At 39.6% G+C, this 13973-nt stretch overlaps 1 protein-coding gene across 2 annotated transcripts in view; it reads left to right on the forward strand.

The window, feature by feature from the left end:
* The window catches only part of LOC149242063 (pentatricopeptide repeat-containing protein At4g30825, chloroplastic-like), a 63980-nt gene extending 50490 nt beyond the window's left edge, over positions 1-13490 (forward strand). Inside the window, exon 2 of one of the 2 annotated variants that reach the window (XM_089374157.1) lies at positions 9935-13490. In XM_089374157.1, coding sequence (XP_089230283.1) covers positions 9996-13004 — 3009 coding nt within the window. In that variant the 5' untranslated portion in view covers positions 9935-9995 and the 3' untranslated portion in view covers positions 13005-13490. Of the gene's footprint in view, positions 1-9894 lie in introns of both variants that reach the window. The other variant, XM_089374158.1, reaches the window with a different exon arrangement.
* Positions 13491-13973: the final 483 nt, after the last annotated feature.

The raw sequence follows: 13973 nt of genomic DNA on the forward strand, positions 1-13973 counted from the left end.
GACTTGTTGTTCAACTATAATGTAGAGCACTTGTCAACAATTCTTTGTAGCCGATCGACGTGCCATTCACCTTCTATACACGGTTTCAATATTTTTGGTGCATGTCAATGTACTAAATGTTAGACTGCTTATTTGATACTGACTGAGCGATTGTCCAATCTTATTTCAATTCTTCCTCAAAAATCTTTTTTTTATATAAGAATATTATATTTATAAAATTCTGCAAAAATCTACATTGTGATTGAGCAATTATAAGAGTTATGATTAGAATATCATATTTATGAAAATCTACATTGTGAAGGAATTATAAGAAAATAGGAGCTAGGAGCTATTCCAGTTATGACTCTTTGAAATTTTCAGTGAATCAATTTTTTTTTGTCATATATAAATTATTATATTTATATGTGTATTCACAAAATTACAATACATAGTACCTGCCATTATTGCCCTTTATGTATACCATCGTTACTGAGGAAATCAAAATGTAGGTGAATTTTCAATCATTATTGCACAGAAATTTTGATGCATGCTTACCTCTTACCTCCAAATCTATGACCGATTCTAACTACAATCGATTCTGGAGTGACGTATATGTGAAGCAAATCCTTTCCATACCGTTCTGTCACGCCTACTTATTCTCCCGGTGTAAATGAATTTGCAATGATATAGAGAAATTGTTGCGAGCTTACTTGTTACCTCCGAATCTACGACCAATTCCCATTACAATCGATTCTGATTGTGAAGCTAATTAGTTTAATACCGTTATGCTGGGTCCACAATTTTTTTTTAATCGAACAAATCTTGTTTGAAGTAACTCTAGACATACATAATCCTGTCTAAAATTCCACAAGTGAAGGGAAATATATCGGCCAGATAAGTCCGGGCATAATTCAGCGGCTACACCAAAGCCTGCCTGATGGACGTCAATATGAGGCCTTTGACAAGCCCTTTTATTGAACTAATACGTCTTAAATTTCAGATAAGGAAAGGTCGTTCTCACAACTGCTTGCAGCTCGTGCTTGTTACTTAGAATTAGCCTGAAGGAAGAACTGGGATGAGCTACGTAAAGAAGAGTATAGCGTGGCGTTCATACCAGAATTCCTCTCCGTACTAGTCAAGATTGAATCTGGCTCCCCATTCCAACTCCTGAGGTTGGGGCCTGACCGGTCAAGGAATGCAATCGATATCTGCATGCAATCGTTGAGAATCAACAAATCCCTCAAATCGAGCCACAAAATCTGCATGCAAAATCGCTCAAATTGTGGCTGTAGGTTAGATGATTTCATGCCACTATTTGGGTAAGAGTGATTGTGCAACATTATGGTATAAGCTAGCAAAGAGATAGTAGCCTAGTTTCCAATTTGAGATTCAGTTGCATATTCTGTTTGGTGAGCTAGATGTGATGGTTGCTCATCATGAGATTGACAAATGGAATCATGCGTACAACGGTTTGGATGGCAAGATGGGATGGTGTAATGGAGAGAGTGCATCGAGTGACTTCTTGGATTCGAAATCCACTCTATTAGGCGCGGATTTTGCTGCGGAACACCCTTTGAGGCCAATATCTGAGAAAGATGTTGCGTTTGGATTGCCTGTAGGATAGATTTGCTTGGGAACCTTCTCATTCGAAGCGGCAGAACGATGCGCACGATGTGAGACCCTTTAGCCATAGATCGTAATGGAAATCTACAAGGCAGTCATATTGAAACGAATCTGATTGGTTTCTTAAGCATTTTTTTTGGAGAAAAGTATGTCTACTTCTTGAGCATACGTTAACCTCACTTATGACTTGGATCTCAACCTATTTTAAAGACAATAACTCGGCCTTATTAAGATAGAAATTGGCTCTTTAAAACCTCAGTCTCGGCCCTGTGGAACGTCTATTACACATCTGGTATTCGACCCTTATTTGTGGAAACTTGGCTCCCTGGTTCATGGTTGCAGCTTGGCCCCTTCTGTGGAGGATTTTGGTCCCCCTGTGGCCTATGGATAGAGCAATAACTTCGGACCTGTAGAAGCAGCTTGCGGACTCCTTTTTGAGTGCAGAATAGTGGTATATATACCTACTTGCGAAGGACGGAACATTGGTATATAATAGTTTGCAAACTTGGTTAGGGTACAGTACAAAGCTTGGACCTGCGTTGGTTGCCAAATTTGATTCTATAACATCGGAAGAGATTTCAGACCTATCACACTTGTTGAGTTCATACTCAAGCAGAGAAAACTTGAATAATATCCTTGGATTATTTGAGAGTTTTAACACAATTATCAAATCATGAAACTACAGATTTAATTTTTAAATTTGAAATTGAAAATAATTTTTTTTTTTTTAATGATTTCAATTTCTTATAATGCTTGTAGTTTTAATGATTTGTGCAAATTCCTAGCAAGAGATTTTTATTTAATTTTGAAAATAAATCAAGAGATTTTTTGATCTTCCTGATCGCTCGAAGCGCAGGAAGAGAGCATACTAACCTATTGATTTGTTTTATTTTTATTTTTGTAGGTTAGCGTGGCTGAAGTGACTCTTACCTAATTTTATTCATGAGAAATGTGGATGATTTTTTATTATTATTTTTATTTAAAAAAAAACAAGACTAAAGGAAAACTCTATGAGATCTCATTTTATTTTTTCCTAATCTATTCTACCTTTAACTTGATTTTTCTTTTTTTTTTTAATTTCCTAGGTAAAAGAATGCTTCCAGTGAAGCCATCTGCAGACTAAAAATTCAAAAATGCTCACGTCTAGTTTTAAAGTTTTTACCTTATTATTTGCAAGTATGTGAGTAACCTGTCTTATTCTTGGAGTTGGCGCAAGTTTCTTTTGAAACCAATCTTCAATATTGTTCTTGCTCTTCAAGAAGTACCTGTTTAACATTTTCAATTTTCTCATCCGTAGATGGATTAGTAAGAAATGGGGGGGTTTAAAAACTGAATTTGAAACTAACTAAGTACGAAAAAAATAAATCAAAAAGCTCAAACTTGAACTCCTTTATGAAGATCCTGCTGTCACCAGGTTTCACAAGTTAGTCCATAAAAAGAAATTGCAATAAAAATAACTTCCTAAGTCTATCTCCAAATCATCCTCCCCGACAACGGCGCCAAAATGTTGGGTCTAAAATGTGGATGCAAATTAGAGTTCCATTTACTATCAACCCGGGAAAGTAAAACTTCGAGGAACATCCACTGTATGTGGACTTAGAGATAAACTAAATTAAGCTAGGTGAAGAAATACCAAAGCTCCCTTACAGGAGGTTTATTCATTAATATTTCTAACCATCTTAATCAATAAACTAAGAAATGAAGGCATTTAAACATAATTCAAATTGATTACAGGAAATATTAAAGCTCTCTTACAAGAGACTATTCATTTATATTTCCAACATCAAGATCTTTAAACTAATGAAATTAAAAACATAAATGAAAGCTTACTATACCAAAACAAGTATGCAAGTGAGGCAATGGGGGCCCTCCATAGCTCCACAAGCACACCTAGAAAGAAGTCAAATGTAGAAGAAAATCCAATCCACTTTATTTATCATCAATTGCAAATTGCAATTACAAGCTCCAAGTTCTACATTCCAAGAGATTCTAAATCTCCATTACAATGATCCTAAAATCTAAAATTACAAATGAAGGACTAAGTTTCTAAATTCTAAAAAATTAAGATTACAAATGAAGGAGATAACACTCCTATTTATACAACAAGATGAGATAACAAACTCATAATGATGATCCACTATTCCTTCCACATATTTCTCAACCAATGGTGACACATAACCCTATCCTCCATGATCTTCTCCATGAGGTCCATGATCTTATCCATGAGGTCCATGATCTCCTCAAATTCGAATTTGAACATAGAGTGCCACATAAGGGTGCCTTAGAAGCTTCCTTTGTACCTACACATGTCAACAAACTCATTCTAATTGTTAGGTATAAGTATATGGATATTATTTTCTAAAGTTTAACCACGAATTCTCTTAAAAATACTAAGAATTAATAATATTTTGGAAAACACAATGGTAATCCTTTTAATGTTGAAAGTGAAATTGATGTGGTGACATGGTGGTGGAATAGAGGTGAGAAAATGTGTGAATGGAGTGAAAGTGGATGTATTTTAAGGATAATTCTTAGGCCCAACACTTGGCTTGCTGACTCACATCCCCTGCACTGCTGTTTCCTGCACTACTGCCCATGACACTGCCATTGCCACTGCTACATCTGTACTGCAGCTCCCTCTCAACATGTTGCATTACGCTGCCCATAGCACTGCCACTGCTAACTGCTGCACTGCAACTCAATTATCGATAAGTAAGTCACTGGCTTCACCCAAACACTGACATCTCGGTCAGTCTGGAAGCCTTGTGATGATGAAGTTACCTCTGCTGCTATCCTGTGCTCCCTCTGCTGCCACTGCGCTGCTGCAACCTCTTTTGTGCCTCTCGCACTGTTGCAACCTCCACTGCGCTACTACAGACTTTTGCACCCTAGCACTGCCTTATCGCTCCATCACACCTTGCTCCACCCGACACTTGTCATCATGCTACTGTCGTTAAGGGCTCCCGTAGCCAGATGTGATCCAAGAGTTTGGGCACCTCAACAATCCTGCCCGTGTATGTAGTCCTCTCAACTACAACTCTATGTCTCCCCACCTCTTCTCTAGAGGTGCATGAGCACTCATGGCACAATCGTCATTAGTCTCGACATCATTCTCCACCTTTGCTGGAGCTGCCTTTGAGTCAGAAGCTTCTCCCTTGCCTTTCTTCCTGGGGCACTGAGAAACATAATGTCCCATCTCCCCACAATTGAAGCACTTGACCTTGGAGATGTCCTTCTTCTTCCTCTTCTGAACCCCTTTCCGTCCCACAGATGCTAGAGCCGCATCCTCCTGCTCCTCTCTCTTGACTCGAACTCCCTTACCGCTACTCCTCGCCTTGGGCAACCTCCTGATCTCTTCCTATCGAAGAGCTGCCCACATCTCCTCCCAGTTGGGAGATGTTGATTTGGGGTAGCATCGAATGTGCTCTAGCCACGACAATTGGTGGAGAGGCTAAAGCACATGAGATCTCCAAGACCCGGAAATGGTTTGGGTAGAATCTAACCGGTTTGGGAGATATTAAAATAATTAATATTTTTAATGGAGTTACTAAGTCTAAACTTATGAAAAATAAATATTAATGGGTATTAATATAAAAATGGGTTAGAATGGTCCAAAAGTCATGGATCAAGCCAAATCTAATCTTAGCCATTGATTAGACATTTAATCTCGGCCGTTAATGGACCAACGAGAAAAGTATAAGAGGAGGCTTGAGGGTCAGTTGGAGAACACATCGAGAGAGATTAAGAACTCGATTTTCTGGGGTAGGGTTTGCTGAGGAAATTGAGTGAGTGATCAGAGTTGTAGCTGAAGGGCAGTGAATACATAGCAGAGAGACAGAGTTAGTACCAGGAGGATCAACATAGAGCCAGGAGAGGGATGCAGAGCCAGCTAGAGGCCACGCAGAGGCAACCAGGAGTTGCACAGAGCCAGAGAGGGCCAGCATGAGAGACGCAGAGGCTCCAGAAGCGGACGCAAAGCCCAGAGAAGCTAACGTAGGGCCTAGAGGTAGCGCTGGGAGCATTTCGTGGGACAGACCAAGAGCTGGAGAGCTAGATAGGGTGACGCAGTCCCTATTAGAGTGACGTAGAGCAATAGAAGCTGCATTGTTGTTGTGGGATCGTTCATCCGGTGATTTAGCCAGAATATCTGTCTTCGACTGAGAGGTACTACTGCCGAGGGCATTCTTTGTTGGGTGAGCCATTTCTGGCACCCAGGTTGTATTCTGAAACTACATAACAATAAAACCCTCTAAATAACTGCACTGGTTTTCCCGCATTGGGTTTTTTCGGGGACATTGGTCCAAAAAACAATGGTGTCACTTGTGTGCTTGTTTAATTTCAGTTGATGATCTGTATGTGTTGATACTGTACTTGTATTTATTTTCAGTATTTACATGGTAAATAACTTGTTAAGTAATTGAACAAGTAGGAAGAAATAAATCAGATAGTACAAGAAGAATTTCTAACGGGTTAGAACTTAGAAATTCCAACAGGAGAGTCGCTCTACCCAAAATTCTTTGGACAAACGTCTCCCAGTCCTCGGAGACTGCATTCAGAGTAGTCTTGACCATAAACTCTGGATCCGGTGTAGACCCCATGGAAGTAAGCTGGTCACGAATTCCTTGCAACCTGAGAAGGAAGTGATCTATCTCCTCTCCTTTCTGCATCTGATATGACCTCAGCTGATTTTCCAATAACATCTTCCGCTGCACGGAAGAGCCCTGGTATAAGGTGGTCAGGGTCTCCCACATCTCCCTTGCTGTTGACTTCTCAGCAATATGTGGTATTACATGATCCTTGACCCCGTCTAGGATCATGCATTTTGCCTTCGCCATGGCCTCCTCATACTTCTCATTTGCATCAGGGTCAACTGGGACAACTACTGTTTTCAAGGCATAGTCCTTGATGTGATGTTTATCCAGGATTGCCAGGATCCTGGCCTTCTAGATGACAAGATTGGAAGCCTCGTCCAACCTGTCCTCTTCCCTCAATCTGTTCACTGCCATCTCTGCTCTTCTCCGCTAGACTCCCTCTGAGTCTTGATTTCCTTCTCGGAAATCCTCTAGCCAACTGTCGAATCACTCCTCTCCAATCCTCCTTTGCCACTGCAACCCAGATCTAGATTTCTTGGCTAGAAATCTGTCTTGGTAATGCTTCCCTCTACCTTGGTTCTGTCTCCTTAGACATTGTTCTGCACTGACAGACACAACGTTCGACCATCTCCTCAAATCACAATCTGCACACCTCCCTTAGCCCCGGCAACTGAAGAATCTGAGCCCTTTAGGCTCTGTGTAATCACGGCTTGGGCTGAATCTGCTCCTCCTGGCCAACTGCGTCAATCCTTCCTGGTTGAGAAAGATGACGTGGCTTTGCGTGAGCTTGTTTTGCCCCACTCTGCCTCTGCCTCTGCGCTGGCCCTTCTCCTGGCTCAGAATGTTGACGCAGGCTCTGCGTGAGCCTCTGCATCACCCTCTTTGCACTGCATCACTCCTCCTCTTGCCTCTTCAGCTCTGGAACAACGCTGTCTCTCGGGACAACTGCTTCTCTGCTGCAAATTCTCAGATTTCTTCGGCTGGTGTCTTCAGTCCTCTTTGATCTGCAATCCCTTTGATACCATGTGAAAATTTCTGAATCTAACACATCAGAAACCCCTACTGCAATATCTGGTTTACTATCTCCTACTTGTTCTTTACATTAACAAGTTATTTAATAACATAAACATCAAAGTAAACACAATTGCAGCCTTCACAAATATACAGATCAACAACTGAAATACACTGAGACAACACAAGGGACACTGTTATTTTTGGACAATCGTCCTAGAAAAACCCACTGCGGGAAAAACAGTATAGCATATATGAGGGTTTTATTATTAAGCAGGTTTCTGAATACAACTAGGTTGCCAGAAATGGCTCACCCTTCAGAGAATATCCTCGGCAGTAGTACCTCTACCCGGAGACAGATATTCCGGCAAAACAGCAACCAGATGATCAACCCCACAGTGACTCTGGCTGTTCCTTGTGCTGGACAGCTAAAGTTGCTCCAAGCACTCCTCTGGAATTGCATCACCCTCTCTCGGCTGATTTGCTCTCAGTCTGCCCCACAAAACCTCATTAGCGCAACCTCTTCAGCCCAGCGTCAACCTCTACAGCACTCTGCGCTGTCTGCGTCATCCTCTGTGGCTTTCTGCATCATCCTTTGCGTCCTCTGTGTTTGCCTTTGCAGCTTCTGTGTCCTCTGTGCTGGCCTCCTTAGCCTCTGCATCAGCCCTCCTAGGCTCTGCGTTGGCCTCCTTAGCCTTTGCGTCAACCCTCCTAGGCTCTGCGCTACCTCTTCCAACACTTTGCTGCCTCTCTGATATGTTTTTTTCAGCCTTGGATCGAAATCCCTTGCTGAACTGTCCCTCATTGCAACTGATCTCTAACTTGATTTCCTCAGCAAACCCAGCCCCAGAAAATCGAATTCTTGATCTCTCTTTGGTGTGTCTCCAACTGACCCTCAAGCCTCCTCTTATACTTTTCCTGTTGACGATTCAATGGCCGAGATTAAGTCCCTAATCAACGACTAAGATTAGATCTGACTTGATCCTCGTCACTTAGAACTTTCTCACCAATTTTATAATAATACACATTAATATTTTAATTTTCCTAAGTCTAGACTTAGGGACCCATTAAAAATATTAATTATTTTAATATCTCTTCATCCGGGTGGAATTTCTCCAAATGATTTCTGGGTCTTGGAGATCTCATGTGCCTTAGCCTCTCCACCAAATTTCATGGCTAGAGCACATCTGATGCTACCAAAAATCAACAGGCTTGTTTTTGTTACCTTGGAAAACCAACTCTATATGATACCAAAGGTAACCCCAACTACCACAATTTCTTTGATCACTGCTAAGTAGTACAAGAGGATAATATTTCAAACTAGGGGATTTGTCCTCTCTATGGTTTGGTTGAAAAGGGAAAAGAAAAGCAATGTGGCTGCCAAGGTTTTTGCAAAGGGTCTCTCTATGCAGTAGAGATAGATACACAAGTTGGTGGAAGAATATAGATACATCTTCACTTCACTTAGGTGTACCTCCGCACTATTAGGTTAAGCATGGAAATTGATTTGGCACTAGGTGCCCCTCTACCCAACAACACTATGTATAGACACTCATTTTTGGAGAACAATGAGATCAAGAACTAGATTTGGGGAGCTAATATAGAAGGGCCACAGTAGACCAAGTTCCTCACTTTTCCGGAACTCGATTTTTTGGTTCAAAGGAAAGACAAGACATGACAATTATGTGTCAGCTATGGAGCCTTGAACAATAAAGCTTTATAACTCTCTAGAATTTGAGAGGAACTCTTATATTTTGAAGCTTGACATTGTTTCTCCTACTTCAATCTAGTTTCCTTTTGCAACTTGAGCATCGATCTATTCCAGTGTTTTTATTGTTTTTGAATTGTGAATCATATACCTTTTAACATGTTAGGATAATAGCCTTTGATTGAGAAAGGAAATAAATTTCAGCACTTCATTTTTGAAGACTTATTATGTGCATGCTGTCTAGTTCCCATTCCCTCCATTGCCATTGCTGGTTGCTTTGAGATGTTCTTTCACATTAGAAAAATGGCTGTTGTTGCTTGAAGGATTTGCTGACCTTCAGTTTTTGGTTCAAATTTATACCAGGCTAGATCCATCTTAATTCTGGATCTATCAAGCATTGAGCAGGATCATATCCCTTGAGGTGCAAACCTTTACTCAACTTTTGCAATTTAAAAAGGGCTTGCACCTCAAGAGATTTCATCTATTGGTGCTTGATAGATCCAGGATTAATATGGATCTAGGCTGGTTTTAATAATTTTTATAATGTATTTTGTGTTTGGAGTTTTCCTTTCCTTCTAGTCTGATTTACAATATATGATTTATGTTAATGTACAACTACATACTACCTTATTAACATTTATGTCAAACACTATAGTGTCAAGTAATGAGAGGTACATCTATAAGTGTGTTGATGAAGCCTATTTATATTTGTTGAATTTAATATATATCTTTTCTAATTTTAATTGTGATATTGAGCTGCATGTGCCGGCATCAACCACATTATTTTTATATTATTTTGCATATATCTGATATTGTATTATTTTATATTTTCTTATTGCCAACATTTTTTTAATATATGGCTACTAGCATTAGCTCCTTAGTGTTTGTTTATGTGTATAGATATGTAGTGGTAGAGTGCCTCTTGGTGCAATTACCATTTCTAATTATGCAGGGAATTTTCTTCCTTAACATGTATTGCAGGTCTTTAACATTGTACTCACCACTGTAACTTGTATTGCAGGTCTTTAACATTGTACTCACCAACGTAGTTTGGAAAAATCTTCTGGAAGCTTGAAAACAATATGGTTTACAAAGGCTATGCCACTGTTTCAGAGATAGGGAAACCAAAAGCATCGAGTATAAACAATCATTGGGATCAAAGATCTTATCCTGTTCTTTATGGAAAACAAGATCTAGATTTTTGGGATTCCTATCCCTATTGTAGCCATTTCTTGCAGTTGAGGTTCAATCAATCTTGGCAGCTGGATGGCCATAGAACATGTGCTGGAAAGCACTGGAATAGATATGTGGGGTGCAAATTTTCGAAGAATCAGCTTAGGTTTCAGAGTTGTTCACAGGAGAAACAATTTGTAATTTTAAGGGCACGGCTGTCAGATTTATTATCTGGTGAGAGCTTCATGAATTCAAAGGCTTGCAGCTCTATACAGCAATTGCAAGATTGCAGGAAGTGTACTAGTCCTCGAGCAAGAAAGGAGGATGAATTGCTGGAGACTGATTTGTTAGAGAGCACAGTAAATTTGGTTGAAAATAAAGAGGTTGAGTGTGGGATTTCTGGGGCATCTGTGGCAAAGTCTGTAGGTGATCAAAGTGTTTTGGTTCATAAAGTTCAACAAAAGGAACTTTCAGGTGACCTTGGAAGATATAAAGATATAAAGAGCCATGTCAGGAGAAGTAAATTCCAAAGGCTGTATGGAGCAATTTTGTCTGCTGACAACGATGAAAAAATTCAAAACATAATTTCAAAAGTTGGAGATGAATCTGTTATTAAGTTTTGTAATGCTGTTCTGAAATCACTGGAAAGAGAAGATGAAGATAAGGCACTGAGTTTATTTCATTTGATGAGGCAGAGTGGGAAGGCAAGGGGAAACCTACCTGCTTATAACATTGCCTTTAGGGTGTTAAGCAGAAGAGAGAATTGGAGTGCAGTGGAAATTCTTTTAGAAGAGATATGTCTTGATCCAGGTTGTGTGCTAACTTCTCAAATTTTCAATACCCTTATATATGTATGCAGTAAGAAAGGACTTGTTCAATGGGGTGCAAAGTGGTTTCATAAAATGGTGGAGGAGGGTGTTCAGCCTACAGAGGCCACTTATGGTATGCTTATGATCCTTTATCAAAAGGCAGGCAATCTTCATGAAGCTGAATTTACTTTTGAGCACATGAAAAGCAGCAGTATACATTGTTGCGGAGCCTATTCTGCAATGATTACTATTTATAACCGTTTAAATTTGTATGAAAAAGCAGAAGTCGTTATTGATTTGATGAATGAGAAGAAGGTGTCTCCTAATAAGGAAAATTGGCTAGTTCAGCTCAACACCTATAGTCAGCAGGGAAAGTTACGGGCAGCTGAAAAGGTGATGCATCTGATGGAGGAGTCAGGGCTGCCTCCCAACATCATTGCTTTTAACAGTTTGATCACAGGCTACGGAAAGGTGGGCCTGTTGAAACAGGCAATGGGTTTATTCCAAAACCTCCAAAACGTAGGATTGAAGCCAGTTGAGGCAACATACAGGTCTATGATAGAAGGCTGTGGAAAAGCTGGCAGATTGAAGGAAGCATTATGGTACTACAACGAAATGAAGACTAATGGATTTCATCCCAGCTCTCTAAATTTAAAAACTATTATCAATTTGCTCGCAAAATTCAATGATGAGGATGGAGCTGTACGAATTTTGTCAGACATGATAGATATGGGTTGTGAATATGCCTCGATCATTCAGATCCTTGTCCAAGCTTATGAAAGGGCTGATAGGCTCAACAAAGTTCCGTCAATTCTGAAAGCATCTCTTCATGAAAGAGGACAACTTGGTGAGACAGCCTCTGCAATCCTGGTCCTGGCATATGCACGGAATGGCATGTTAGCAGAGGCATTGGAGTTTCTTGAAGAAATACGTGGGGCAGATACTACCTTTAATGAGGGTTTGTATCATGTTTTGATATGTTCCTTCAAAGAGGCGGGAAATTGTGAGGGTGCAGCACAAATTTTCTCAAAAATGGCCAAGGGTTCTATTGATCCCAACTTACAGATCACATGCACCATGATAGATGTTTACAGTACAATGGGATTATTTACAAAAGCACAGGATCTGTATTTCCAGTTAAAGTCCTCAAATATAAAATTGGACATGGTTACTTATAGTGTAGTTGTAAAGATGTACCTTAATGCAAATTTACCTAATAATGCAGCCCAAGTATTGGAAATGATGGAAAATCAAAATGACATTAAACCAGATTCTTGTCTTTTTCATTATATGCTTCGAGTTTATCACCAGTGCAAAATGCCAGATAAGGCAGCAGAAGTGTACCGTAGAATTTTACGAGCTAAGTTGAAGTGGGATGGAGCCATGTATAATTGTATTATAAATTGCTGTGGCCAAGCACTGCCAATAGATGAGACATCAAAGATCTTTGATGATATGCTGAAGTCTGGGTTTTTACCTAATACAATTACATTTAATGTAATGATTGATATTTATGGAAAGTCTGGTCTTTTGACAAAAGCTTATGAAGTATTGAGGCTAGCCAGGAAAGAGGGTTTGTCTGATATTATTTCTTACAATACTTTGATCTCAGCATATGGTAAGTGGAAAGATTATGCAGGTATGGAAGAAACTTTTCATGAGATTCAGCACGGTGGGTTTGTTGTTTCTCTCGAAGCCTTTAACTCCATGCTGGATGCTTATGGAAAATCGGGGCAGCTAAAAGAATTTGGAAATGTACTAGAACGAATGAGCAGAGCTGGATGTTATTTTGATCTCTACACATATAATATCATGATTAATGTGTATGGAAAAAATGGCCTGATAGAAGAAGTCACGGATTTGATAATCAGACTAAAGAAAGAAGGTCTGGAACCAAACATATGGACTTATAATACTTTAATAGGGGCCTATGGTGTTGCTGGAATGCCAGACGAAGCAGTTAGAGTGTTCAAGGAAATGCAGAATGCTGAGATTCAACCTGACCGTATAACATATGTAAATCTTATTGCTGCATTTGAGAAAAGTGACAACTTTTTTGAGGCTGGAAGATGGTCTCTATGGATGAAACAGGCTGGGCTGGTGAGATAAATTGGGTTACTTCTTCAGAGTGATGATGTTGGGTCAGGAAGTTAAAAAGTACTAATTAGATTCCGGGTTTTAAGGCATTACAAAGACATAATGAGGTTGCAGTATATGCTGGATTAATTTCTTAATGGTGCTCTTGATAAGGTAGATAAGTATTTCCTTCACGGCTGCATGATGAACATGTTGCCTCAACCAATTTCAATGATACAGTGAAGATATCACTTCAGGTAACAGTACTGGCACCATAAAATCTATTTTTCTTTACATGATTCTCTCCTCTTTCTTATACTTTTCCATGGCTGTATGATCTTGTCCACTATAGTATCATGCTGTTTACAACTTTACGCAACATTATATGGAAAGAAAATGCTGAAATTTTGCTAGATTTGTCAAGTTCATACACAGACAACAATGAACAGAAAAACCAGAAGAGAGAGAAGATGTACTTCTAAGTTCATATATTTTTCAATACTTCAAAAGTTTTCTTTACATGTGTGACTCGTGAGAGAAGAGAGAGAGAGGGGTTGCATAACTTCTTTCTCGTTTATTTTCAATTATTTTTTTCAAAGGAAAACCTCGCGGGAAACCCAAGGGATGCTTCCCCACGTTTGTGGATGCATCCCTAGTAAACCCGTCTGCACAGATTAGTGCACCTCACCCAGGGGGGTTCCAATTGGGCACCTCTTGGCATGGAACCAACCAAATGTCTAATGACATTGACAACAATGGAGTAGTCTAACTGTTCTACTTTTTGGACCCATACACTACTAAAATTAAGCAATTTGCCAATAAAAGGTCAGTTTGTGACCAAAATAGGTCTAAAAAGTAGAAAAGCTAGACAATTTTGACAACAACTAGTTGAACTAACCCCTTGGGCTATTTATGTTCACTGATTACTAAATAACAGTGCTTTAAAACCTGTTACCACCCAAATTGTATGTGCATGATAAAAGCCCCAATCCACAATGCACA

The sequence above is a fragment of the Pinus tabuliformis genome, chromosome 8 (assembly GCF_031772625.1).
Source record: "Pinus tabuliformis cultivar Carrire ecotype Pingquan chromosome 8, CPIR1, whole genome shotgun sequence".
Lineage (NCBI taxonomy): Eukaryota > Viridiplantae > Streptophyta > Pinopsida > Pinales > Pinaceae > Pinus > Pinus tabuliformis.